Consider the following 26,481-nt stretch of genomic DNA (forward strand, 5'->3'; position numbering starts at 1 on the left):
AAGTGGCTTTTCATGATTAGGCTGGAACTTGAGCAAATCATAGATTTATTGGCAATTTATAGGTGAATCTGACCCCAGGGAGAAGTGTTTGTATTCATAAAATAGCACTCCAGGAGAAAAATGGCAGGGGTTTTAGATGTGGAGACATTAGTTAAAAGGTGCAGTGCTTGCCCAGCACCATGGGGCTCAGGCTGAGCAGAGGGCGCCATGCCATTGTCTGAGTGACTGTGCAGCAGAAGGGGTGATGACCAAGAGCTCACAGTTCACTCGGGAGTTTTCTCCCACAATCTGCAACTGAAATTGGGCCATGCTGTGAAGTCTAGCTATCCATAATATTTTGGAAATATTGTTTTTTTTTTAAACTGAAGAATATTCTATTGTATACATACACAGCACACAAGCCACCTCTCCTGTGGCTTACATTTGCCTTCAAAGCAGCATCCTCTGCTTGTAAACCTCTTGACACAGGTGTGATTCATGTTACTAGTAGTGTGGCTGTAGCTCTTCCTGTAGATTCCTTCTCTCCACAGGACACTGGAACATTCATATTAACTCCTGACTTAAAATGCCTTCCCTGATTTTCAGGTATCCTTCAAATATATATATCTATATATCTGTATATCTCTCCATCCCAAAAATGTTGGTGTGTTTTTTTTTCACTCTACTTTTCCCCTATATTTGTCTTTTCTATCACTATCAAGCTTCTAGAAAGAGAAGCTTCCATTTGTGTACTCTAACTCTCACCTCCCAGTTGTCTTCAGTCCACTTGGCCTCTGTCTTCTGCCTTCATTCGCCACACCACAGACATTGTCCTTGAAAAGGCCACTGGTAACTTCCTAACTGCCAGCTCCTCCCACTTGACTACTTTTTGGAATTTGACGCTGTGGACCCCTCATACACTTCCTGAACCTCTTCCTTCCATCTTATTTCTCATTGACACAAACATGGTGTTTCCTTTCTTTTTCCTAGCTCCTTTCTTTGCCCGCTCCCCAAAGAAAGCATTCCCCAGGATTCCAATCAATCTTCCTCATACTCTTTGCTTGTGTGATATCACATCTTTCTCTGACTTCAGTTATTACTCAGATGTGGTCACATCAATCAGAGTCTTGTCAGGAGACAGAAATCACATCAGAGAAGTTTTAATGTAAAAAAAATTGTTAACTAAGAAAAGAATTTTTAAAAAGACTCTGAAGACTACAGAAGCAACCACTTTAGAAAGCAGGAACCACCATTAGGGAAGAGAGAATGTGAGCGAGACAGAAGCTCAGAAACTTAAAGGGCTTTCCCTGCCTTCTCCCACCAAGGTGAGGTTCAGGCCTCAGCTGATTCTGTGTGATACATTGTTAGGGCAGCCTGGCAAACAAATATATGCACGTGCAGAAGAATGAGGTTGGAACTTTACCTTATAACATCTACAAATTTTAATTCAAAATGGTTCACAGACCTAAACATTACAAAATTATTAGGATAAAACATAGGGAAATTCTTCATGGCATTGGATTTTGCAATGGTTTCTTAAATATGGCACCAAAAACAGGCAAAAAAAAAAAAACAACAACATAAATTTAATTAAAATAAATTTTTTTGTGTTTCAAGACACTGTTAACAGAATGAAAAGGCAACCTACAAAATAGGAGAAAATATTTATAACTGTATATCTGATAAGGGATTAATATACAGAATATATGAAGAACTCCTATAATTCAACAACAACACGAAACAAACACCCAAATTCAAAAAATGGGCTAAGAACTTGAATAAAAATTTCCCATAGAAGACATACAAATATCCAGTAAACATATGAAAAGATATTCAATGTCATTAGTCATTAGAGAAATGTAAATCAAAACTATAATGAGATACCCATGCACACCCCTTTGCATGGTTATTATATAAAAACAGAAAACAACAAGTGTTAGCAAGGATGAGAAGAAATTGGAACCAATGTACATTGCTGGTCAATATATAAATGGTGCATATAGCCTCTATGGAAAACACTAAGGTGGTTCCTCAAAGATAAACATAGAATTACCATATCACCCAGCAATTTCATGCCTAGTAATTTGACCAAAAGAACTGAAAACAAATTGTATGCTAATGTTCACAATATCTTTATTCACAATAGCTAAAAAGAGAAAACAACTCAAGTGACCATCAATGGATGAGTAGAAAACCAAATGTGACTGATAGATGGAAGTAAAGATAGATACAGAGGTATACATAGAGATAAAATTATTATTCAGCCTGAAAAAGGAACAAAGTTCTAATATATACTACAATATGGATAAACTTTAAAACATTACATTAAGTGAAAAAAGGATGGCACACAAGTGACAAATATATCTGGGTATACTTATCTGGATATCTAGAATAAGCAAATGCATAGAGTTGGTAGACTAGAGGTTACCGGGAGTGAAATAAATGGGGAAGTTATTGCCTACTGGTTATATTGTTGCTATTTTGGGTGTTGAAAATAGATAGTGGTGGTGGTTACCCAGAATTTTGAATGTACTCAATGTGATTGAATTTTACACTTAAAAATGGTTAAAATGGCAAAATTCATATTACATATATTTTATTACAATTTATTTAAAAGTCCACGAAGTGATGTTGAAGGTGTATGAGACTGGAAAGGATAGGAAAGGAGTGGGACATTTAGGATTAAAGGCAAGCATCAATAGAATTCGCTAATTAATTGGGGGAGAATATGGGTGTGGCAGTGTGACATCCTAGTTGCCCGACTGAGATCTTGAGTAGCTGCCTATGAAATTATCAGGGCTGAAAAAAATGTCTGGAGTTACAAGCCACAGCTTGTTCGGTTGTGGTCTCTCAGTATTTAAAGGGTTTTATGGGACATTTATGTCATTACTCCATTGTCATTGTTTTAGCTGAAAAAAATGAGCAAACAAATAAGTAGTAGCTAACATTTGCTGAGCTTCTACAGTGCCAGACAGGGTGCAAGCACTTTGTATACATCACTTTAATTTTCTCAACCACCCTCCAAGGCATGATTATCCTCATTTTATAAACCTATGCTGGGCCATTCCATGTTTGAGCCATTCCCTAAAAAAATGTCTTGCACTGTCCAGTCTCCATAGATAGGTACATTTGAGACCCTTAATGCTACCCTGTCGTTCTGTCATTTCTCTCTCTAGACTCAATTCTACTTATCCTCCAGAGCCCCTTCCAAAGTCATCAGTTCAGCAAAGTGTTCCACGCTGACTCACTCAGACCTGATCATTTCATCTTCAGTTCTCACTTAGCACTTAGCGCTTAGTAATCTAAGAAAATGCCTCCAACGTGGCATCTCCCCACCAGGACTCTGGGCTCCTTAAGAGCTGAAGCTGCTTTCTCCTGGTCTTTGAAGCTCCATCCGTACATCTCAAAGTGCCTTTTGTTCAGGAGCACTCCTTCCGTGTGGACTTCTTATCAGTGCATACGCTGAGCTTTGAAAGGGAGTGCACGGCTCAGATGATGGGGAAACTCACTGGTGTCTGGTCCCCGTTCAGTGCTCTCTCCCTGGTACACGCACATCTTCTCTCTGTCTGGCTGTGCATGTCGATGTGCATTCTGAAATCAACGTCAGTCCATAGAACGAAGCATCATGGTTCCTTCTGCGGCATTAAAAATTCGTGGCCAGAAATATTAGCAGTCTCATACCTTTCTCCCCCTTTCAAATATCCTCTCTGGACCAAAGCTTACACAAAGGAGACCAATTCTTCCTTTTTCACTGTCTACCCAGTATCTAGCATAGTGCCTAGGATATAGCAAATGCTTAATAAATATTCATTGAATGAATCATAAACCCACTACTTCTGAATTAAAAGACCCCAAGGGTTCTGCAGGTCTGTCTCAGTGGTTGAGCATCAACCCAATGAACAAGGACATCGTGGTTTGATTCCCAGTAGGGAGCTTGCAGGAGGCAGCCCCTTGATGATTCTCTCTCATCATTGATGCTTCTAACTCCCTCTCCCTTCCTCTCTCTGAAATCAATAAAGACATATTTTTAAAAATACCCCAAGGCTCTAGGAGAATTAGCAAACAATGCTCTCTCATTTGTTAAACTGAGGCTTGTCTTCCTAACAACCAATTGGATTACCTACCACCTACTGGCCACCTTGACATTTATATCACAGTAGAGGCCTGATGAGTGAAATTTGTATAAGGGTAGGCCTTCCTTCCCCTGGCTGCTGGCACCAGCTTCCCTCTGGCACCTGTGACCCGGGCTTCCCTCCAGCCCTGGCTTCATCCAGAAGGATGTCCGGAATCATGTCCAGAATCACATCCGGCCTAATTAGCATATTACAATTTTATTATTATAGATACACCTTCTCTTGTACCTCTTTCAGAAAACCTCCTGCGTTGGGGAGGGGAGAAAAAAAAATAACAACCACAGTGTTCAAGCTGAGCCTGACTTCCCGTGCATGCCTAAGAAATCCTTTGCCCTCTGCCAGGCCTTCTCCTAATCTTCACCAGAGGAGATTATCTCTGTAATCCTGACTCCTTTTCCCCCCATTTGTCTCCCTCTACCCTCCCCTTCCTGGCAAAGCACTACCTTACTTCCCAATCATGTTCAGTCTCTCCCAAGAGAGACACAGTTTTAATGATGCTGAGTCCTGATCAAAGAAATCAAAGCTGAAAAGCATCAGTCCTGTCACACATCCAGTCAGCTCTGTGTCCTAGACGTGTGTGTGTGTGTGTGTGTGTGTGTGTGTGTGTGTGTGTGTGAACTGTTCTCCCTTCAGCCACAGATACCGAACCCGCATTGAAAAAGGACACATCGTTTCTAAATGCTCTAGTCATATCTTTTTAACACTTAATTCAAGTGAATAAACATGTATTAGAATCCGTTCTATTGGCATCTTTTCCACCTGTTTATTATGATGGAGTTGAATTTGTGAGCACGGGGAGAGGATGTGCATGTGTGCTGAGGAGTTAGGGAGAAAAAGGGAAGGGAGGGAAGAGTGAGAAGTGCCTGCTATTCATTTACCTGATGTCCAAGAGGCGCCTCAGCATTTCCTCTCTGGCACCACTGGTTTCTGGAATTCACACAGATGTAGACAATGACGCCTTTGAAACTTGAAATTTGGCTTCCAGAGAGGTTTATCCCATTGTCTACACAGGTGCCAACTGAGGGAAAATTTAGAAAATTCAGTTTAGAAAATGGGCCTTCTCCCTTCCTGCCAGAGCCCTTCATGCTCATGGCATTTAGAAACAGAACACGGCTTTCTGGGAGGCGTTGGCTTGGATGGACAGACCTGGCCGATCTGCCAGTCATTGTTGCTGGCTCCTGTTCTTCCCCACATCCCTTTTCCAAGAGCAGAGCCCCTCCCATGAGTGAGCAAAGGGCCAGCCCATGGTGCTGTGGCCAAGCCACCTTAGCCTGTAAATGGCTGCTTTCCCCCAAAATGCCATTCGGAACCCTTGGATGCAAGCGGAGGACACAATCGTGCCCTGAAGATGTCTTTGGCACCAACTAATGCGGGTTCTCTAAGGAGAGAGCCTGCGAGTTAAACGGCCCAACAGTGAAAAGACAGGCCTGCCAGGGCTCCTGTCAGGGGCTGCCAGTGAGACGGCCGGAGAGACCGACACCTGCACTCAGATAAGGAGACCAAATGGGAGCTTCGCAGAGCGAGCCAGGCTCCAGACAGAGAGCAACATCAAACTGTTGACCTTCTGGGTGTTTCTATTTCACCAACGAAACTCTCACTCACCGAAGCATTGCTTTTACCAAAAAAAAAAAAAAAAAAAAGTGCCTTTTAAGGTTGGATCTCCAAATCCCATCGTAAAGCTCCTCCCTGCTGCCTGTTGGAAGAAGGTGGAGGGAAAGGAAAAGAAGGGAGAGTGAATCCCTGGCACGTGGACACCAGCCAAGCCCACTCCCTGTCTTTCAGGATTTCCCCTGCTACTAAACGGAGGGATGCGATTAGTTTGCCAAGGGCAGGAGGAGAGCATTTTCCCTAATTCAGGGTTCAGATTTGGAGTCTATGCATCCCAGGAAAATGAGCGCGAAGGTACTTGTATGTATTTACTCACAGTTCATTTGTTTTTTTGGGAAAAAGATCCATAGCCTTTCTTGGATTCTCAGAGAGGTCTGTAGGCCAAACTAGGTTAAGAATCATTGTCCCTGCCCTAGCCAGTTTGGCTCAGCGGATAGAGTGTCAGCCTGCGAACTGAGAGGTCCCGGGTTTGATTTGGGTCCAGGGCACATGCTCAGGTTGTAGGCTCGATCCCCTGGAAGGGTCATGCAGGAGGCAGCTGGTGGATGATTCTCTCTCATCATTGATGTTTCTCTTTCTCTCTCCCTCTCCCTTCCACTCTGAAACCAATAAAAAATACATTTTAAAAAGAAAGAGCCGTTGCCCCTACATTATTCCACATACCCTTTTATCAGGGACAGAGACCCAGAAAGTAGAGCTCCTCTAGTACAAGATCAACCCACGCTGTGGCCAGATTCCCTGAATCAGGAAACTGGTACCCACCACATTGATTCCCTCCTGAATGACATCACACCAACCGCCACTCTCCATCCCACCTCATCCCAGTCATCCCAGCATCATTTATTCCTTACATGTCACCCTGTATATTTCCTTACCGCTTTTTTTCTGCCTCATTGTCTCCCCCTGCCCCCCCCCCCCCTCAAGTACAATAGGCCGAGGGCAGGCATCTTTGGTCTGGGCACAGTCCTTATCTTCTCTACTCGTTCTGGGCAAAAGAACCTTGACTAAGATGATCAGCTGAGTACATCCTGTTCCTGTTCCTAGTCTTCACAGCACTTAAAGGGATTATTTTAATCCAGGACTATACAAAAACAAAAAGGATGCAGCTATTTGAGCTTATCCATGCCTGCCTACCTAAATAACAACCATAAACAATACCCAACTCTGACTCCAGGATATGGTTCTGATGGGAATAGGAGAACTGGTGAGATCTTCAGGCAGATTGGACAAAGGAATATGTCTGTGTCCAAACTCTGTTCCTGTTTCTGCTTTTGATACTTTTCATAGTCCTCCCTTTTCCCACTGCTAACAATATCAGTGTCAATATAATAATTGTAAAGAACTATCAGTGATCAGTCTTTTTTCATTTTTTATTCTGCAACTTGTCACAGGTCAGATTTTATGTAGAGAATCTTTATACAGTATAGTATTGCACCAATAATGCTCTAGGGTGACAGGTTACATTTGTCAGCCAGGTATAGGTATAGACCAAGACCACCCCAGGCAAACTACAATGTCAAGGTCACCTTGTCCTTCCCAGAACCATTCAGTGCTCAGGATTCACTCTCTTTCACCTCACACTTTACCTGCATCACCTGCCTCATTGTGATCTCTTCCAGGAAGGTTAAAATCATAGAAGATGCTTTTTTAGCAAGATGACAAATTCCAAACTTTGAATTCCTAACCTCCTGAAGAAGAAATAGCTCCCATTTTAGAAATGTCATGAACTCTACACTGCTCCCTGTGTTGCATGTCACACATTCTTTTGCTGGAGTCAGCCACAGCTTGCTCTTCAACCTTCTCATGTTATTTTACATGTAGACTGGACCATGTGATCTTTACTTCCCTGTTTTTTCCATAAATTGCACATAAATTTAAAGCATCATTCAATAATTATGAAATCTCTCTCTCTCTCTCTCTCTCTCTCTCTCTCTCTCTCTCTCTCTCTCACACACACACACACACACACACACACACACACACCAATTGCTAAGTCTATGCCAGAATTGTCATAGATAACATAGAGCTAGAGGAAAAATAAAAAAGAGCCTCATGCTCACTCCTCCTTCTTTCCACAGATTCGAAACGTGGCAGCCAATCTCTGTGTGGACAGCAAGCATGGAGCCACGGGAACTGAGCTCAGGCTGGACATCTGTGTCAAGGATGGCTCTGAAAGGACATGGTCTCATGAGCAGGTAGGCCGGCTCCCAGAAGCTGTGGGATAGGGGATGAGGCAGGCAGGGGGGACACAGTGGGAAGGAAGCTCCAGAGGGGCTGTGTGGGATCGAGAGGGGAGAGGGTTTGGGGGGGCTGGGGGAGACATGGTTCTGTAGGTGAATGAATCACTTCCCTTCTTTGTTTCTATTCCTCAATGGAGATCATGTATAAAAATGTGCCTTAAGTCATAGGAAGGATGGAAGAAATGTTGACTGTGGCCCTAGTCTTATATTCCCTTTCCCAGAATATATAGTTTTCAAACCATGAAAGGCCTGTCTGAGGCTGTGGAACTCTTCCAACTACATTTCATGGTTTTCATGAAAGACTCTTTGTTACTCCATAAGTTTGTGTGACTTTAATTTTATTTTCGCCCTCCGATTGTTTATTGAAAAGAATATTTTACATACATCTCTTGTTGTTGTAGGAGTTTGTAATCTCACACATGAAACATACCTTGGAGGCAATAACACTCCATGAAGGATGAGCTTTATGGGATATGTAAAGACTATGTGTTGCTTTTGATTAAGAAAACCTTTCAGTGCTGCCCAGTTTATGGAGTGAGGTGTGACCCCTGACCCGCTTTGACACTTGACAGCCTTCATCAGGGCCTTTTCCTCACACTGCGTCCCTATTGTAGCGTTTTAATTTTTAACTATGAACTATTTCAAATAGGAAACTATAAAACATATTATACCAGGCATTTATATACTCATCATGCAGATTTAACAAGCATCTACAGATATTTCCATATTTTTTTTTAAAGAATAAAATTTAAGCCCTAGCTGGATTAGCTCAGTGAATAGAGTGCTGACCTGTGGACAAAAGGGTCCCAAGCTCAATTCTGATCAGGGGCACATGACCAGGTTTCAGGCTTGATCCCCCGTGAAGGCAGGGGAGAGACAGCCAATCAATGATTCTCTCTCATCATTGACGTTTCTATCTCTTTTGCCCTCTTCCTTCCTCACTGAAATCAATAAAATATATTTTTTAAAAGAATAAAATTTACAAATACAGTTAAAGTCCCTACCCTGCCTTGTTACTCCCCTCTCTCCCTCTGTAAAATGATATATTCCATGTTCAGGATAGTATGTCGTCCCTGTGCTTTCTGCTCCCCAGAATTGTCCATAATGCCTCTCCTAGGAAAACCAAAAGGAGACAAGCAATTTCCATTGAAGTATTAGTGATGTTCTATTCTGCTCCGTTCTGTTCTGTTCTGTTTGAAATATTCCTAAGTGTCTATCTTTTCTATTACGAGTAAAAACCCTACATGCCAGCCTAGGGTCTTCCAGAGTCCTCAGTGTGCTGAGACTCAGCATGGTGGCACTGCCCCCCACTGCCCCTTCTTGCCCCACCTCTAGCCTGACTTCCTGGTCAGAGCAGCATCATTCAGGAAAGCACCAAGTCCATAGCACCATCCAGAATTAATTCAGCCAATCACTGAACCAAGTCCATAGCACCATCCAGAATTAATTCAGCCAATCACTGAACCAACAATGCCCCTTCCACCCCAAGCCAGCACTAATCTGGTCCTTGCACTCTTTTTTTAAATATATATATATACTAGAGATCTGGTGCACGAAATTCGTGCATGGATGGGTGGGGCCCTCAGCCCAGCCTACACCCTCTTCAATCTGGGACCCCTCAAGGATGTCCTACTGCCTGTTTAGAAATAGGCAGTCTGACATCCTTCTCACAATCCAGGACTGCTAGCTCACAACCACTCGCCTGCCTGCCTGCCTGATTGCCCCTAACCGCTTCTGCCTACCAACCTAATCACCCCTTAACTGCTCCCCTGCCAGCCTGATCAACACCTAACTACTCCCTTGCTGACCTAATTTCCCCTAACTGCTCTCCCCTACCAGCCTGGTCACCCCTACCTGCCCTCCCGTGCCAGCCTGGATGCCCCTAACTGCCCTCCCCTGTGACCTGGTCATCCCTAACTGTCCTCCCCTGCTGGCCTGGTTGCCCCTAACTTATCTTCCCTGCTGGTCTGGTCCCCCCAACTGCCCTCCCTTGCAGGTCTGATTGCCCCCAATTGCCCTCCCCTGCTGGCCTGATTGTCCACAACTGCCCTCCTCTGCCAGCCATCTTGTGGTGGCCACCTTGTGTGCACATGGGGGCGGCCATCTTGGGTGTTGGAGTGAGGGTCAATTTGCATTTTGCTTCTTTATTAGGATATTGATTTCAGAGAAGAAGGAAGAGGGAGAGAGAGATAAAAACATCGGTGATGGGAGAGAATTGATTGGCTGCCTCCTGTACACCCACACTGGGGAGCAAGCCTGCACACACACACACACACACACACACCCTCAACCCCAACACCCCCACCCCCGACATGTGCCCTGACCAGAAATCAATCTGTGACCTCTTGGTTCCTAGATTGACTCTCAACCACCGAGCCATGCCAGCTGCGGGAGGTGTTTGTACTCTTATCCCACAGCTCATGATGTTCTAGCAGGGTCCTGGGCCATGCAGTCAGGCCCACCTAGATTTCAGCCCGTTTATCCTGTGTGTCCTTGTGGAGTTATTAAACCTTTCTAGGCTACAGTTCCTCCCTCTTTAAGTACGGACAGCTATTCAGCTCACAACAGGGTTATTATGAGAATAAGTCATGTCTATAATATAACAGCATCTTGTATATGTAGTCAGTGCAGAGTTAATATACTCTTTGGCCTTCTCCAGTCCTCCCCCCAGAGCGATCCATGCTAATACCAAATTAGAATTCTCTGGGGTCCCAGGCAGCTGCCACACACCAAACACTCTTTATTGTTCCCTCAAATCTCTATCCCGAGGAAGACGGTAGCCCCAGGACTCACTGATAGGAAAGGAAGTCAGTAAAAGCTGACTCGCCTCCCCCTTGTCCTGTCTCTCTGTAAGCACCACAGGGAAGCTACCAGAGGTGTGAGATAGCTTTGGCCTGTTACCTCCAGGAAGCAATTCTGACTTCAGCCTGAGAGCAAGCGAGAAAGGTTCAGAGGCCTCCCAGTAAGACTGGTACGTAGAGAGGAAAGGTTATTTTTTTTTTAAGGAAAAAAAAAAGGGAGCGTGCCATAAGAAAAATCTTTTTCTGAAGGGCCAAATTGCTCTCTGCCACCTCTATTCAGCCCAACCAGGCCCAGGCGACTGGTTGATAGGAGGTAGGCATACCTGAATGCCTGACTCGGGAGGAATATTTCTATCCCCTGGAGTGTTCCGGAATGAAATATTTTTCTGGACTTCAGATTTTATTTGCCTGCTGAAAATAAAGATATGTACAAATTGTTCTTTTATTTCTTCCCGGCTCAGGCAAAACTGTCAACATCTATGACATGTAATTCAAGAAATAGTCAGCAGAGGGCAGCACTAGACAAGCGGACGTAAGAAGAGCTAAAGGGACCAGTTAATAAATCTCTTTAGAAAGATTTTCAGTCTCTAGAGACTGAAATCAGAGCTACAGGAAGATTAAACAAAGTTGACAGGGGGTAGAAAATAAATCATACTTAAAATATGCACCACGCTATATTGACATGGGGGTGAAAACATTGCAAGCTGCTTTGTTTTCTGGTAATTAACTGCAGGCTTTATTCAGTATATTACTCAATGACTTATAAGAAATAGGTCTCATTCTTTTACATTTAGATTAAAATTCCTGAATGAGAAAAGAAGTATATCAGGACAGAAAAATTACAGCTATTCTTTTTCATTCAAAAGCATTCATAGAACACAAAAGGGACACTTAGGAGAGCTCAAATGATCCTGCATTTTTTTTTTTTTTTAATAAACACAATAGTTACATGGGCACTAAAGAAGAGTCTATTGAAGCACCATTTTTTTTTATTTTGGGGGAAAATGTGTATTACCGCTGTTTCCAAACAGGGAAGATGAGCTTAAACTTTACTCTCCAACACAGATATACATGAATCCCAGCAACTGTAAAAAAGACAATTGGAGCCGAAACAGGTTTGGCTCAATGGAAAGAGCTTCGGCCTGCGGACTGAAGGGTCCCAGGTTTGATTCCGGTCAAGGGCATGTACCTTGGTTTCGGGCACATCCCCAGTGGGGGGTGTGCAAGAGGCAGCTGATCGATATTTCTCTCTCATCGATGTTTCTAACTCTCTATCTCTCTCTCTTCCTCTCTATGAAAAATCAATAAAATATATATTTTTTAAAATATAATTGGAAAAACACTTATGCAGAAAGGTCTATGAAATATGAGTATTCCTATTTAAGATTCCTTACTAAGAATGTAGACAACTTCTTAGAGTGAATTCATTTTAGGGGAAATACTTAAACTTTGAAAGGAGAGAAACTAGCAGTTAGAATAGCAGCCCTGACATGTTCCTTTTCTTATTAATTCTTTTTTTAAAATCATTTTTTAGTTTTCAATTTTAGTTGACATACAGTATCCAGTGTACACCCCAGAGATGAGACATTATATAACTTGATAAGTGGTCATCCCGGAAAATCTCATCCCCATCTGACACCACACATAATTATTAGAATATTATGGACCATATTCCTCATGCTGCACTTCACATCCCCTGGACTATTCTGGAACAACCAATTTGCTCTTCTTCATCCGTTCTTGTCCATCCCCCCAAGCCCCCTCCCATCTGGCAGCCCTGAAAATGTCCTCTGTATCTATGAGTCTGTGTCTGCTCTGCTCGTTTGTTTCTTTTGTTTTTTAGATCCGATTGCTGATAGATAAGATTGTTGCAGAGCACCAGGAATGACTAATGTGAGGTCTGTGAAGGAAGCCATTGTCTGATTCATTTTTCAGGGCCATCTATTTAGCTGTTTGATATCACTGTAGCATTGTGTGCTGGCTTTCAGTTTCCTTTACGGACCAAGAAAGAGAACTAAAATTAGACTGTAGGTCTGGAAAGGATACTCCCCAGGGGCCATTATATTATGAGTCCCTGGGAAGGAGGAGGAGAGGAGGGGGAGGGGGTGGGGGAGAGAGCCCTGGTGCTGTTTGGCCAGGCAGCAGCTCTGATCACATTCTGGGGTGGAAGCGCTGACTGCAGCGGAGCAGGCATTGGTCCTGCTGAGGAAGCAGACAAAAGCTCCTTTTCAAAGACCTGGAGGGGAGGTGTGCACACACACAGATGAAGCAGGTCTTTGCCTGTGGCCAAAGAGCAGATTCTGGGACAGAGCCTCATGCTCAGGACAGAGCACCTGGATGGGTACAGATTGCAGAAAGGGACGTGCACTATCTCCCATGGCTGCCAACCACATAGCAAAATATCACCCCCTACAGAGAGAAAAATACTTTTAATCTTCCCAAATCAGGTAGCAAGGCTATGATATGTATTTGCAATACTGTATCTAGTGAGCTTATTCAGTACAATGCAGGCAGCAGGCAACCTTACTCACACCACATTAATGTTGAAGCAAAGATGTAGGAGTTGTGTGTCATTCTGAATCTACATTTGAAAGTATCACTTAACAGAAAGAAAGCAGAGCCCTGGCCGGTGTGGCTCAGTTGGTTGGAGCACCATCCCCTGCACTGGAAGGTCACAGGTTCGATTCTGGTCAAGGCACATACCTGGTTTTTGGATTCAACCTCCGGGATGGGTACAGGAGGCAACCAAGCCATGTGTCTCGCTCACATTGAGGTTTCGCTCTCTCTCCCTCCCTTTCTAAGAAAAAGTAGTGAAAGTAATATCAATTTACTCTAAAATTGAGGGATGCATGTTAAAACAAAAAACTCATAAGTTATTTTCTGGGAAATCTAAATTCTTCTGTCTGTAAGAAACAGCCCAAAGGTAGAAGACAAACTATGAATGTCACAATAACATCACCCAAGGCAAACGGTGGCAATGCTTCCATAATGTCTGCTTGTTTTTGCCTTGACAAGAGCGCACACAGAAAAGTGTGCCTAATGAATGAAACACTCGATGCCTGATTGCTTTGAAACGGCCATTATGGTAAGATAAATGGCAATAGAATGCATTTCAAAATCGTAAGAGAAAACATTTTTAGCTAATGGCAGAGGCAACAGAGTAAGACAATGAACACAATCTGAAGCTATATCACATGGGGTGCGGGAAAGTAATCACCAGGTAATAATAACAGTACATAAAACACTGAAGACTGCAGGCAAATAATCAGTCTACAAATCTAGTGACTGTTGCACTATAATAATAAATCTGGGAACAAGAAATAAAAGTCACCTAAAGATGCCCTGCAATATAATTGTGTCAATACATGAACAAATCTGTCCAAGAGACAAATCTGTGTAAGTGTGCCTTAACACAGGTATTCTTTTGGACCTAACACAGTGGTTGGAAAACCGCAGCTTGAGAGCCACATGTGGCTCTTTGGCCCCTTGAGTGTGGCTCTTCCACAAAATACCACGTGCGGGCACGCACATACAGTGCGATTGAGACTTCGTGGCCCATGAGCAGAAGTCGGTTTTCGGCCTGGGTGAGTCTATTTTGAAGAAGAGGCTTTAGAACACTCAAGAGGCCAAAGAGCCACATGTGGCTCTCCAGCTGCGGTTTGCCGACCACTGGCCTAACAGATTCTTTATTAACAAGTTAGACAAGCAAAACATAAGGAAGAAATAAGGAATAAAAACTGTTATAAAGCCATTTGACCCCCGCAGACCTCATTTTCCTCAACTGTATAATAAGAGGCTGTTCTAAGTCATGATTATGGTCCATTTTGGCTCCGGCCTTCTGAGAGTGCAGCAGGTCCTCCAATCATGCCATATAGTTCAACTTGGTTCTGTTATAACATTGATGAGATGCCAGAGCAACTTAACTCTTGTTTATATGAATTAGCCTATGCTAAAATTGGTTTCAATATATATTGTTTCATTTAAAGTCACAGAACCTATCGATGATGTTAAGTGAGGACTGACTGATTAAATACCAAAAAGAGATACATAGACAGAGAGGCAGAAAGACATCAACAGAGAGGGAAATGGATTAACCAGTGAGAAACCCTGGTTGCTGCATTGCTTGGTCTGTGTATAGTACCAAGGAAATTTGACATTTAAATAAAATATTTAATCAATGTCAGTAGCAGGATTAGAGGTCAGGAAATAATAAATCACTGAGCCTAGGATCATTGAAGTTGAAAGTTCAACAAATAATAATATGCTTGATATTCTTTTGAGGGACCAGCAAGATTGATTCGTTCATCTTCAAGCTATTCCAATACACTTTTTTGTTAATATAATGAATGCAAGTTTTTATCTATTTGGTAGAAATTGTATTGAGCATTTATTATGTGTCATGAGTTGTTCTGGATGCTGGAAACATGAAGATAAAAAATGCATGATTCCTGCCACTAAAGATCTCACTGTCTGGCAGGAGATACAGTAACATAACTGGACAAACATGATGAAATAAGGTAAGGATGGCAAGGATCTCAGACAGGAAGGCTGCTTGGAGGAATGGACAGCTGAACTGATGTTGGCCTTCCAGCCAAGGGAACTCTCATGAACAAAGTCACAGGAGGGAAAATATAGCCTATAAATGTTTTATTGTTGTTCGAAGGTAAACTAAAGGGAAGAGATGCAGCTGTAAAAAAAAAAAAAAAAAAAAATGGCAAAGGACAGATTGTGAAGAGTTCTTTCTGTGCTAAAGAGTTTGAACTTTTTCCTCTAGAGGTTATATGCAAATATTGTGGGATTTTAGGTTGAGAGGTAGCATGGCCAAAGAGGCATTTCAAACAGACTTCTCTGGAGGCTGAGGAGAAAAAATAGAAAAGAATTTCAAAAGGAAGGTGGGGATGGAACTAACTAGGTCATTTTAGTAGTCCAGGGCAACGGTAGTGGAGATAGAAAGGAAGAGATACTTCCAGCAATATTTGGAAGACTAAAATGGCCAGACGTGTTAACTGATTCGATGAATAGGGTGAGGCAGACAAAAGAGACAGGCTGACAAGTTGGATGATCTGACCACCAACTAAAACAAAATATAGGAATAGAAACAAGCTTAGAAGGGATGAAAATCAATTAAATTTAGGATGTGTTGAATTTAAGATGTCCATGTAGGAAAGTCCTACATGGAGTTGGACTAACACAGATTAGTTATCAGCACATTGTCAAGAGTTGAATTGAGCATATTTAAGACCAATAAGAAAGGTGCAGAGACAGAGAATCTAAGGGAGAACCCAGAGCAGCACCTCCGTTGAAGAGAGAGATAGAAGAGGAGGATACAGGCAAGATGGAGTTATAGGTTAACAAAGCCAATGGAGTTTTGAATTCTGAATTGAAGGAAGTGATCAAAATCAGAATTGCTGCCCTGGCTAGTGTAGCTAGAGCATTGGCCCTCACACCAAAGGGTTTGATTCCCAGTCAAAGGCACCCACCTGGGTTACAGATTTGATCCCCCGCCCTGGTTGGGACTCATGCGGGAGGCAACCAATTGATGTGTCTCTCTCATACTGATGTTTCTTTCCCTCTCTTCCTCCATCCCTTCCACTATCCACCCCCCCCCCCCCAAAAAAAAGCAATGGAAAAATATTGTTGAGTGAGGATATTTTTAAAAAATCAGAATTACTGAACAGACTTTTTTTTTTTGAGAAGTCATTCTTCTGCACAGAAGTTGAATGAATCTAAAAGTGCCTCAGTCTACAATCATATTTAAATGAATAAACAAGAAAAAAACTCAAGGGAAAGAAATCAGACAATTCCTCTTTATCAATCAACTTTAAGTGACTCACCTAAAATCTCTTGTCCTTCTATTCAGAATATGCCTGTTCAGGTCCTGTCTGGTGGGGAAACAAAATATAGTCACTCACTGTTACTCATTCAACTTCCATATATTTGATTTAGATCATTTCTGATTTTCTTCAGATCACTCACCCAAGTTCTTTTAAGTTTCTGCAGTTTCTCCACCATTTAACTGTTTTTGTTAGCCATTCCCAGAATTTTGCCAGATTCTCTATATTTTCTTTTCTGGATAGGATTTTAAAACTGAAATATACTGAGGGCATGGTCAGTAGAGGTACTAAGTGTATTATCTATATACTAGTTTCCTGGTGCACGGATTCATGCACATTGAAAGGAAATTAACAAGAAGAAATATTTTAATATTGCTATTTGCTCTTTCTCTATAATAGTAGATGTCAACCAAATTCACGAGCAACAATGAAAGATAGAAACACATGCATGCAATTGGCACCAGTGCGAGCTTTACTGTATATGTATCATGCATGCATGAGTCAACTTAGCCTTTTATAGAAATAGAATAAAATTGCTTAATTAGACCAGCTTTCTGATTTAGCTAAACTTTTTCCAGCCCAGTGAAGCACCCCAACTTCTTTGTCAGGTAATTGTCAGCAACACAGCAGTAAATATCAACACAAAGCAGATTATTATTGTAGATCCTACAGGGAGAACAAAAGCTAAAATATTTAACTGCAGCAGTGTTTGACTATATTCTATGCAGTGAGAAAACCTGAAATCATTTTCAAGTTCAACCATTTTTTATTTCTTTTCAGTCAGGTCAAGTTTCTAAACTTTCTAAATCTCCATTTTCCAGCTAATGAAAAGAAAATAGGATTCCACCAAGTCTCCTATCCACCTATTCAGGACTTCTGTGAGGATCAAATGAGATGAGGCTTGGGAAAATGCTTCATAAACATTTGGTTAAATTGTAAAGTATTTGCTCCTGGCTATAAAGCAAGTCAGGTTCCTTGGACTGAAGAACTCCAAGGAGGCTAGTCACTAGGGAGAAAAAGTCAGGCATTGCTACGTGATATCATTACCCAGTGCCCACAGTGACTGTGTTCTGGGCTGGCCTGGGCTGAGCTGTGTGCTGCATTTTGTGCCATGGAGTCTTGACAGCGTTGACTGCAATTGGGTGTGATGTCACTCCAAGCCAAGTGTTGGTTTCTCAGTGCCAGGTCTGAGATGCTGTTTAATTTTAAATGGCCAGTGCATGTCATGGCAGCTCCTGCATTGAGCATCTGCCCCCTCGTAGTCAGTGTATGTCAGAACTACCGGTCAGATGGATGGACACTTAGCCTTTATATATATATATATATATATATATATATATATATATATATATATATATATATACACACACACACACACACACACACACACACACACACACACTAGTGACCCAGTGCACAAAATCCGTGCACATTAAAGGGGAATTATTTAGAGGAAATATTTTAATATTGCTATTTTCCCTTTCTCTATAACAGAAGTGTCAGAGATGAAAGAAAATTAGTAAAATGTATATGAAAATCTTTCTCCTGTCAGAGTCTGGGGAGCGCCATGGGAACCAAAGTCAAGTCCCTGCCCACCCATGCGTGCCTCAAAATCATGTGAGATCTAGACCCGGCCGACCCCACATCCATTGAGCTAGATCCAGACCCAGCCAGCCCCATCCCTGCAAAGCCTCGCTGGGTGGGGGGTGTGGCTTCAGGTCACCTAGCCTGGCACCTGGGCAGGGGGGCACAGCCTGAAGTCCCCTGGCCCAGGCCAAGGGGTGTGGCTTGAGGTCCCCTATCAAATCCAGCCAGGTGGGGGACACAGTCTCAGGTCCCCTGGCTCGGTGTGGGGGTTGGGTGTGCTGCCTGAGGTCCCCTGGCCTGGGTCAGGGCAGGAAGCATGCCTTGAGATCCCTATCAAGCCCCACTGATTTGGGGGGTGCAGCCTCAGGTCCCCTGGCCAGGTGCCAGAGTGGAGGGTGCCACCTGAGGCCCCTGTCAAGCCCTGCCAGGCGAGGGGCATGGCCTCAGGTCCCCTGACCTAGCACCAGGGCAGGGGGCACAGCCTGATGTCCCCCATCAAGCCCTGCCGGGCGGGGGGGCACAGCCTGAGGTCCCCAAGCCTGGTGCCGAGGTCTCCTGCCCCAGCCCAGTGCCATGCAGTCTTAGGTCCCTGCTGATTGCTTGTTAAGGCTTGTTACACAAACTGGGCCTCCACTATGGGTACAGCCATCTTTGTTACAGTGTGACAGTGAATTTGCATATCCTCTCTTTTTTAGATAGGATAGCTGAATATTGTGCTTGCTTTATATCAACATGGGGTCCTTGACACCTCTTTCTTTTGCAATTCACAGTTTGGCTTTACACAGCCAGATCTACTTTAAGTCCTATCATAAGAATTATATATACTTACTAATATTTTAGATTTGGAAAAAATAGGACTCATCTAGCCTATTTTCCCCACTTAAGGATTTTTCCTACTATACTTCTTCTGCTCTTATTTTTTCTCCAACTCAAACTCAAGAAAATATCTTTTTCCTACAGGAATGTGGTAGGTCTTAACAAATTTTAATACAGCCATAACTGGTTTGGCTCAATGGATAGAGCATCGGCCTCTGGACTGAAGGATCCCAGATTCGATTCTGGTCAAGGGCATGTACCTTGGTTGTAGGCACATCCCCAGTAGGGGGTGTGCAGGAAGCAGCTGATCAATGTTTTTCTCTCATCCATGTTTCTAACTCTCTATCCCTCTCCCTTCCTCTCTGTAAAAAAATTCAATAAAATATATATTTTTTAAAATTTTAATACATTATACAATTAATTTAGTGCATCATAAACAGCATTTTTAAAAATAATGGAAATGAGTGGATAGGATAGAATAGACTAAGATAGGATGAAGTCAGATGGGATATCAGAGTCTATTAAATCCAGTAAAGATAAATATTCTTTCCTGAAACTTGTTTTAGTTTGGGAAAGGGAAGTATGTGCGTGAGTGTGAGCGTGTGCGTGTGCGTGCATGTGTGTGTTGTGTGTGTGTGTGTGTGTCTGAGTGTGTAAGTGTGTGAATGTGTTTGAAATGTACTTCTTACTTCAAAACATGGCCCTGTATAATTACTCATCACACCCAGGACATTAATTTGCCTATTCTTTACTTCATCAAGCTTAGCTTTCCTTTAAACCAATTTTTTTAAAAATTGCTAACATCAATCCAGCTCAATTCTACAGATCCTGTGTTATTTTTTTCCGGTGAGTCTGCTCATTTAGGCTGACTGCGGCATTTTATGCAACTGAAGAGCTTCATTCAGGAGTTCTTCCTCTCCTCCCATCTCCACACCCTCTTCTGTTATTTTTCTGGTACCTAACTGGACACTCCTCATTTGCATTTTTGGCACCCTCAGCCAAAGGTGCAGCTTTACTGCCACGCTTTTATTATATAGGATGCCTTTTTCCACACCTCTACGATGCCAAGGCTTAGTTCTTTCTTGTAAGTCACAAAACAGATCTCGTTGCTCCCCCTGCTCTCGAATGTCTCCACATGAAACTCACTGCAGCTTTTCCGCTGTTGTTGCTTCGTTAGCTCTTTACTTTCGGGTGGAGAGAAGACATTCGACCTGGTGAGCCGCTGCACACCCGCAAGTTCTGCTTCGACGCCATCTCACACAGCAGCCCCGTCACTCTCTATGACTGTCACAGCATGAAGGGGAACCAGCTCTGGGGCTACCGGGAGGTAAGAGTCTGCTCACTGCGGGCATTCCCAAACTGCCGGGCTAAAGGTCTTCTCACTCAGTGTTTTCTTTTCAAACACACGGATGGAAACTGCCACCCGGACATGTGTACACGTGTTTGGCTCACATGCTTGGCGACCACCAGCAAAGATGAGGGGAAAGATAGAGTGTGCTGAGAGTGGCATGCTTTTGGCTTTGTTTGTGATGCCTATTCCCATCACAACCAGTGATGACTGAAAAATGGTTTTGAACCTGAACACTAGCACCACAAGGGAGGGATGTGTCATATCCCAGACCATTCTCAAATGGAGGGACCACAAACCAAATCAACACATGAAATAGGTATACTTTTTAAGATCCCATATTCACACACACACACACACACACACACACACACACAGATTAATGCATCTATTCATTTATTATACATCTCAGGCTCCTTTGCTTGGGAGCTATCTGGGTTATGACAAGCACATTTACACAGATAAGTAGACATTTCTGAGGATGTCATTGTGGCACCCCTTAAACAGAAAGGGGCCCCTTTGTAATTCAGCCAAAGTCCTGCCCAAGTAGAGTAAGGAGAACTTATTTGTGGAATTTAAAAGTTTAAAGAATAATAAAGTTAACATTTAATGATGGGGAAGAGTTCAAAACAAATATAAAAACCACATCTTATTGGATTTAAAATGAAGAGCAATTTTTATTTTAAAGTATTTTTATTATAAATATTATATGATTCTTTAAAATTCCGTGGTTTTTAAGGCGGGACTCAGCTTTCAATTAGCAAATACCTCATAAGCACTATTCTGCTCCTCCAGTTTGCACAACTGCTGGAGGCCCTCACAGCCAGGTAGGAGCTGCCCTGTGTTTGCCTTTGACTCTCTGGTATAATCCAGCCTTTCCCTGACTGAAGAAACATGTCAGAGCAGCCCCTTTAATCGTGAGCTTTGGCTGTCCTGCAGCTGAGGTAACACCCGTATCCCCTGAAATTACAGAAAGTAAGAGGGGAAAACCTGAAGAGAATCCATGTGGGGGGCCCACTGGTTTTGATACCTATTCACTGACATAATCTCTCTGATACTTACACTCACAACATTCTACCCTCCGTCATATCTGGCAGATTATGGTTCTGTGTTCAGAGCCATATGAAATGCCCGTTGTTATAGCCTTCTACAAGACAATTTAAAATCAAAAGCACTAACGAGACTATGGCATCAGAGAGAATAACGGGGAATTATTGCAATAGGAGACTCTCACAGTTTCCCTTATGAAATTCCTCATACATGATTAATCTTGTTAAACCCTCCTGCTATTCAAAACATCCAGTCTGTGTGTGTTTGCAATAAGGAAGGTTTTTGGTTTTGGTTTGGTTGTTTTTGTGGCTGTAGACTGACCTTTAAGATGTTACTTTCTGGGCACATCAGTGAACTACCTGATTCACCATTTGCCTGGCATGCTATTGGGGAGGTCCCTAATAACAGCCCACGCCTCATTACTGTGCATTTGCAGCGTAAGAGACAGAACACTCAATTATGCGCAGTTAAGCCCAGAAAAGATGGTTGTTTTCATTAGCGAGCTTACAGGGGCTTACCGATGGATAAGACCGGCTAATGCATGTGCACACGGAGCTCCTGGGGAGAGAAAAATGGCTGCGGTGATTTCAAGAGGTAACTTACAGCTTTATCACTTTAAAACCTTTCCGGGATCCTCAGGGACCGGTGAAAGGGAACCATCAGAAGCAATTGCTCTGTGGCTCTTTTCTCAGATCTTCTTGTAGCTGTTTGCCTTGCATTGCTTAGCAAAAGGTTATACTTGCTGTGTATTTATATAACAAGCAAGGTATTTATACATAATCAGAAACATGCCAGAGGCTCGAAATGGAAAGCTTCTGAAATATCTCATCTTAGCCGATGACTCGGGCCTATTCAAATGCACCTTTTTTAGAAAATTCCCCTTGTCTATTTCAAGGGCTACTCCCAAGGCATTCAGAGAGAAGCCATGAAGAGAGAAGTCTCTGGGGTTCTACCTTGTGTGTTTAGATTCGTTACTGGGCCCTGGCACTTTCAGATGGGTTAGTAATATTATGAGTCAGCTTTGGCTGCCCCCTTTTTTATTAGCATAATCATGATTAATAGGATCCCAAAGACCCTACTTAATGGCCTGAAGCCATGGTCAACAAACTGCAGCTCGCAAGCCACATGCGGCTCTTTGGCCCCTTGAGTGTGACTCTTCCACAAAATACCAAGGCCTGGGTGAGTTTATTCTGAAGAAGTGGCATTAGAAGTTTAAGTTTAAAAAATTGGCTCTCCAAAGAAGTTTCAATCGTTGTGTACTGTTGATATTTGGCTCTGTTGACTAATAAGTTTGCTGACCACTGGCCTAAAGGAACTCAGTGGGCCGGCTCCTAAGCTCTTAAGGTAATTATTACCTACAACTGTTAAGGAGGCATTGGGCTAGTAGTGCATTACACACATTCCCTCAAACCTCGCAACCATCTAGGCACTGTCAGGTGTAACTCCTGGATACTAGCAGATCTGTGGCCGAGCCAGCATGCAGGTGCAGGTGTGCCTAGCTTTAGACTCTCTCCTCTGTCCTCTGCTGTACTCTTTTAAGAAATCAGATCAGTGCTGGGAGAGTTCCCATGCCTCTTGGAATCAGGACTGCACACAGCAGCCAACCTCATTCTGGGCCACATGGAGATTCTTGGAGAGGGAGGGTGGTCAGAAGCTACTTGCCTTGAGTGAGTGAAGGTCGTTGTCAGGCCCCACGTTCTGACCCGCCAGCAGCCATCAGCTCTTAGTTGTTCTTGTTTATTCAGGAAGATTTTTTTCCAGCTTTATTGAGATATCATTGACCTAAAACATGGTATGCATTTCAGGTGTACAACATCATGATTTGATATGTGTACAAACTGCAAAATGATCACCCCCGTAAGGTTAGTGAATACATCCATCACCGTGCATAGTTACAAATTTGTTCTTCTTGGGATGAGAACTTTAAAGATCTACTCTCTTAGCAACTTTCAGGTATATGATACAGTACTGCTAACCATAGTCACCATGCTGTACATTATATCATTAGAACTTATTCATCTTATAATTGGGAGTGTATATGTTTTAATCACCTTTACCCATCCCCCTTAGCTTGCAGCTTTTTCTAGATGTGAGTCTTTGCTACCACACACATACAAAGAAGTGGATCCCTATGCTGTGATCTTGAAATTCAGTTCAGTTGCACAATTGTGACCAAACAATAGCAGGTACCCATTCTTGGTTTTCTTTTACCACCAGGGGGACCTCTGTTACAAGAACAAGGAATTGTTGAAGTGACCTCAGTAAAGATAGTTAAATCACCCATCCATCAACATCTGAAACAAAAACTGTCTCTCTCTTCTTTAACCCCTTCATCTCATTGGTCACTAAGACTTATCAATGCCCTCCCCTGGTCAATATCTGGGAAATCCATCCTCTCTTTGCCAGCTCCACAGCCCCTGCCCTGGTTGCAGTCCTTCACATCTTACCCCTGGATAATTAAAATAGCTACCCAATTTTTTATTTTATTTTTTTTAAATAGCTACCCAAAGGGTACCCCACTTCCTGTCCTTTCCCCCTCTGACCCTTTTTCCATCCTGAATTCAGCGGGAGTTTCTAAAATATCGAGACATTGCATTCTTATGTTTTACAACTTGGCCTGGTTTTCTATTAAATAGAAAATAAAGTGCCTTCACCTCCCAATTCTTATCCAAACCCCTCACAATCTGGTAAACATAATGGTTGCACTTTTACATTGAAAATAATAGTGATATATATATATATATATATATATATATATATATATATATATATATATCCCAATACACTGTATCACTATAGCACTCTATCCTAAATAACTCTGGGTATGCCTTCTTCAAATTCAGAGCTATACCCCATAAGCATTACAGGGTTTCCCCATATTTACCCCTGTAGCTTATATTGGAGATAGCCCCAAAGAAATCTTGATAAGAAGTAGGGAAGTAATATGGAAAAGGTATGGCAGTCAACCAAGAGTACACTATCAAGGAACTTACCACTGTGGGTACTAGAGCTCAGCTTACTGACAACCTCTGGAAATGATTTAAAATTCACATCAGAGAGCAAGGAAGTTTGGGTATTTATACACCACTCCACTTGGTCTTTGGTTAGGATTACCCCTGGGTAGGGATGGTTTATTCTCTGCTACCTCTGGGCTACTGCTCTTATAGCCAGAACCATTGTTAACCCCAGAGAAAGCCCTTAGGAAGACACACACATCGACCACCTGCTGGAACACACTGAAGTGGTAAGGCCTGCAGAGCCATGGGCCAGGTTTAGGTACTGCATGAAAATCTAGTTGCTCCACAATCCCTGCCAAAACTTGGCAGAGTCGATTTCTTTTTCAGTTCCTCTTTTCATTCTGTGGTTGTAGACTGCTATCACGTGTTTGTTAGCTGTTTTAGAGATCATCTTTGTGAAAGATGTGAGCCTTTTGGTCATTTTTAACATTGGTTGTCTGGCATTTTTTTTTACATATTTTTGGAAGATATATACATACATACATACATGTTCTTTGTAGGATGTACGCATTGGAAATATCTTATTCTGATCTGTGTCTTCCCTTTTCTTTCTTGTGGGGTATCTTGATGAGGAGCTATTCTTTATGATTAGTGCTTTCTGTATCCTGTTTAGGAAATCTTTGCCCACACAGCAGTCATGAGGATAGACATTTAAGTTGTCTTTGGAATCTTTATTGTTTGATTTTCATCATTCTAGTATATAATTCCATAAAAAATTGTTATGTGTATGATGTACAGGGGGATTGATTTTTCTCATATTTATACCCAATTGCTCCATCATCATTTATTATATTTGGAGACCTTTTTTTCCCACTACGTGGACGTGGTACCTTAGTCATAGTCAAGGGGCCTCATATACATGGGTCTGTTTATGAATACTCAAGTTTTTACCATCAACTAACCAGTCTTTGCCATACAGTAAGTAAACTAGTAGTAATAAACTAATTTAATCTACTAAGAGGTACATCCAAAAACCCACAACAACTATCACTCTTAGTGATAAAATGTTAAAATTTTCCTCCAGAGTTTAGGGATAAAATATGATGTCTGTTATCATCACTTTTAGTTATCACTAGAGGCCCAGTGCACAAAATTCATGCATGGGGGGGTGGTTCCCTCAGCCTGCACCCATTCCAATCTGGGACCCCTAGGGGGATGTCCAACTGCCGGTTTAGGCCTGATCCCCTAAACTGGCAGTAGGACATCCCTCCTAGAATCCTGGACTGCTGGCTCCTAACCACTCACCTGTCTGCCTGCCTGGTTGCCCCTAACTGCCCCCCACCCCTGCCGGCCTGATCACTACTCACTGCCTCTGCATGCCAGCCTGATCACCCCTAACTGGCCCCCCTGCCAATCTAATCGCCCTCAACTCCCTCCCCCTCCCCCCCCCCCCCCCCCCCCGCTGGCCTGGTAGTCTCTAACTGCCGCCTCACAAGCCTGATCGCCTTTTACTGTCCCCTCTACTGGCCTGGTCACCCCCAATTTCCCCCCTCTTCTGGCCTGGTCACCCCTAACTGTCCCCCCTGCCAGCCTGGTTGTCCCTCACTAACCCCCATCAGCCTGGTTGCCCCACACAGCCTACTGTTCAGTTGTTTGGTCATCCCTCACTAATCCCCCTGCCAGCCTGGTCCTAGGCAGCCATCTTATGAGGGTGTGATGGTCAATTTGCATATTACCTCTTTATTATATAGTATAGCCTAGAGCAATCAGACTAGATAAATGAAATAAAAAGAGTTGGAAATGAAGATATTTAACACTCTATTCACAGATGACATAATTAATATATAAAATATCCAAAAAAGTATACATTTAAACTAGTAAAATTAATAAGTACACTTAGCATAGTCATGCAAATAAGATAAAAATAATAAAATTAATTCTATATACTAGCAGCATAAAGTAGAAAATGAAATTTAAAAATGATTTTATTTAATCACCATGAAAAACATCAAATAACTAGGAATAAATCTCACAACACATGTGCAAGACCTTTACACAGAAATATCACTAAGATAAAATTTTAAAAAATATATTAGAATCTATTGAGAATAATAAGACATCATTGTAA

General features: G+C 42.5%; 1 protein-coding gene across 1 annotated transcript in view; it reads left to right on the forward strand.

Moving 5' to 3' along the window:
• GALNTL6 (polypeptide N-acetylgalactosaminyltransferase like 6) overlaps positions 1-26,481 on the forward strand; it is an 867,296-nt gene that overhangs the window by 830,424 nt on the left and 10,391 nt on the right. The window contains exons 11-12 of the mRNA XM_084883746.1: positions 7,799-7,915; positions 20,176-20,325. Of these exons, the coding sequence (XP_084739872.1) occupies positions 7,799-7,915; positions 20,176-20,325 (267 nt within the window). The remainder of the gene's footprint in view (positions 1-7,798; positions 7,916-20,175; positions 20,326-26,481) is intronic.

This window comes from Pipistrellus hanaki (genome assembly GCF_964339955.1).
Source record: "Pipistrellus hanaki genome assembly, chromosome: 5".
Classification (NCBI taxonomy): Eukaryota; Metazoa; Chordata; class Mammalia; order Chiroptera; family Vespertilionidae; genus Pipistrellus; species Pipistrellus hanaki.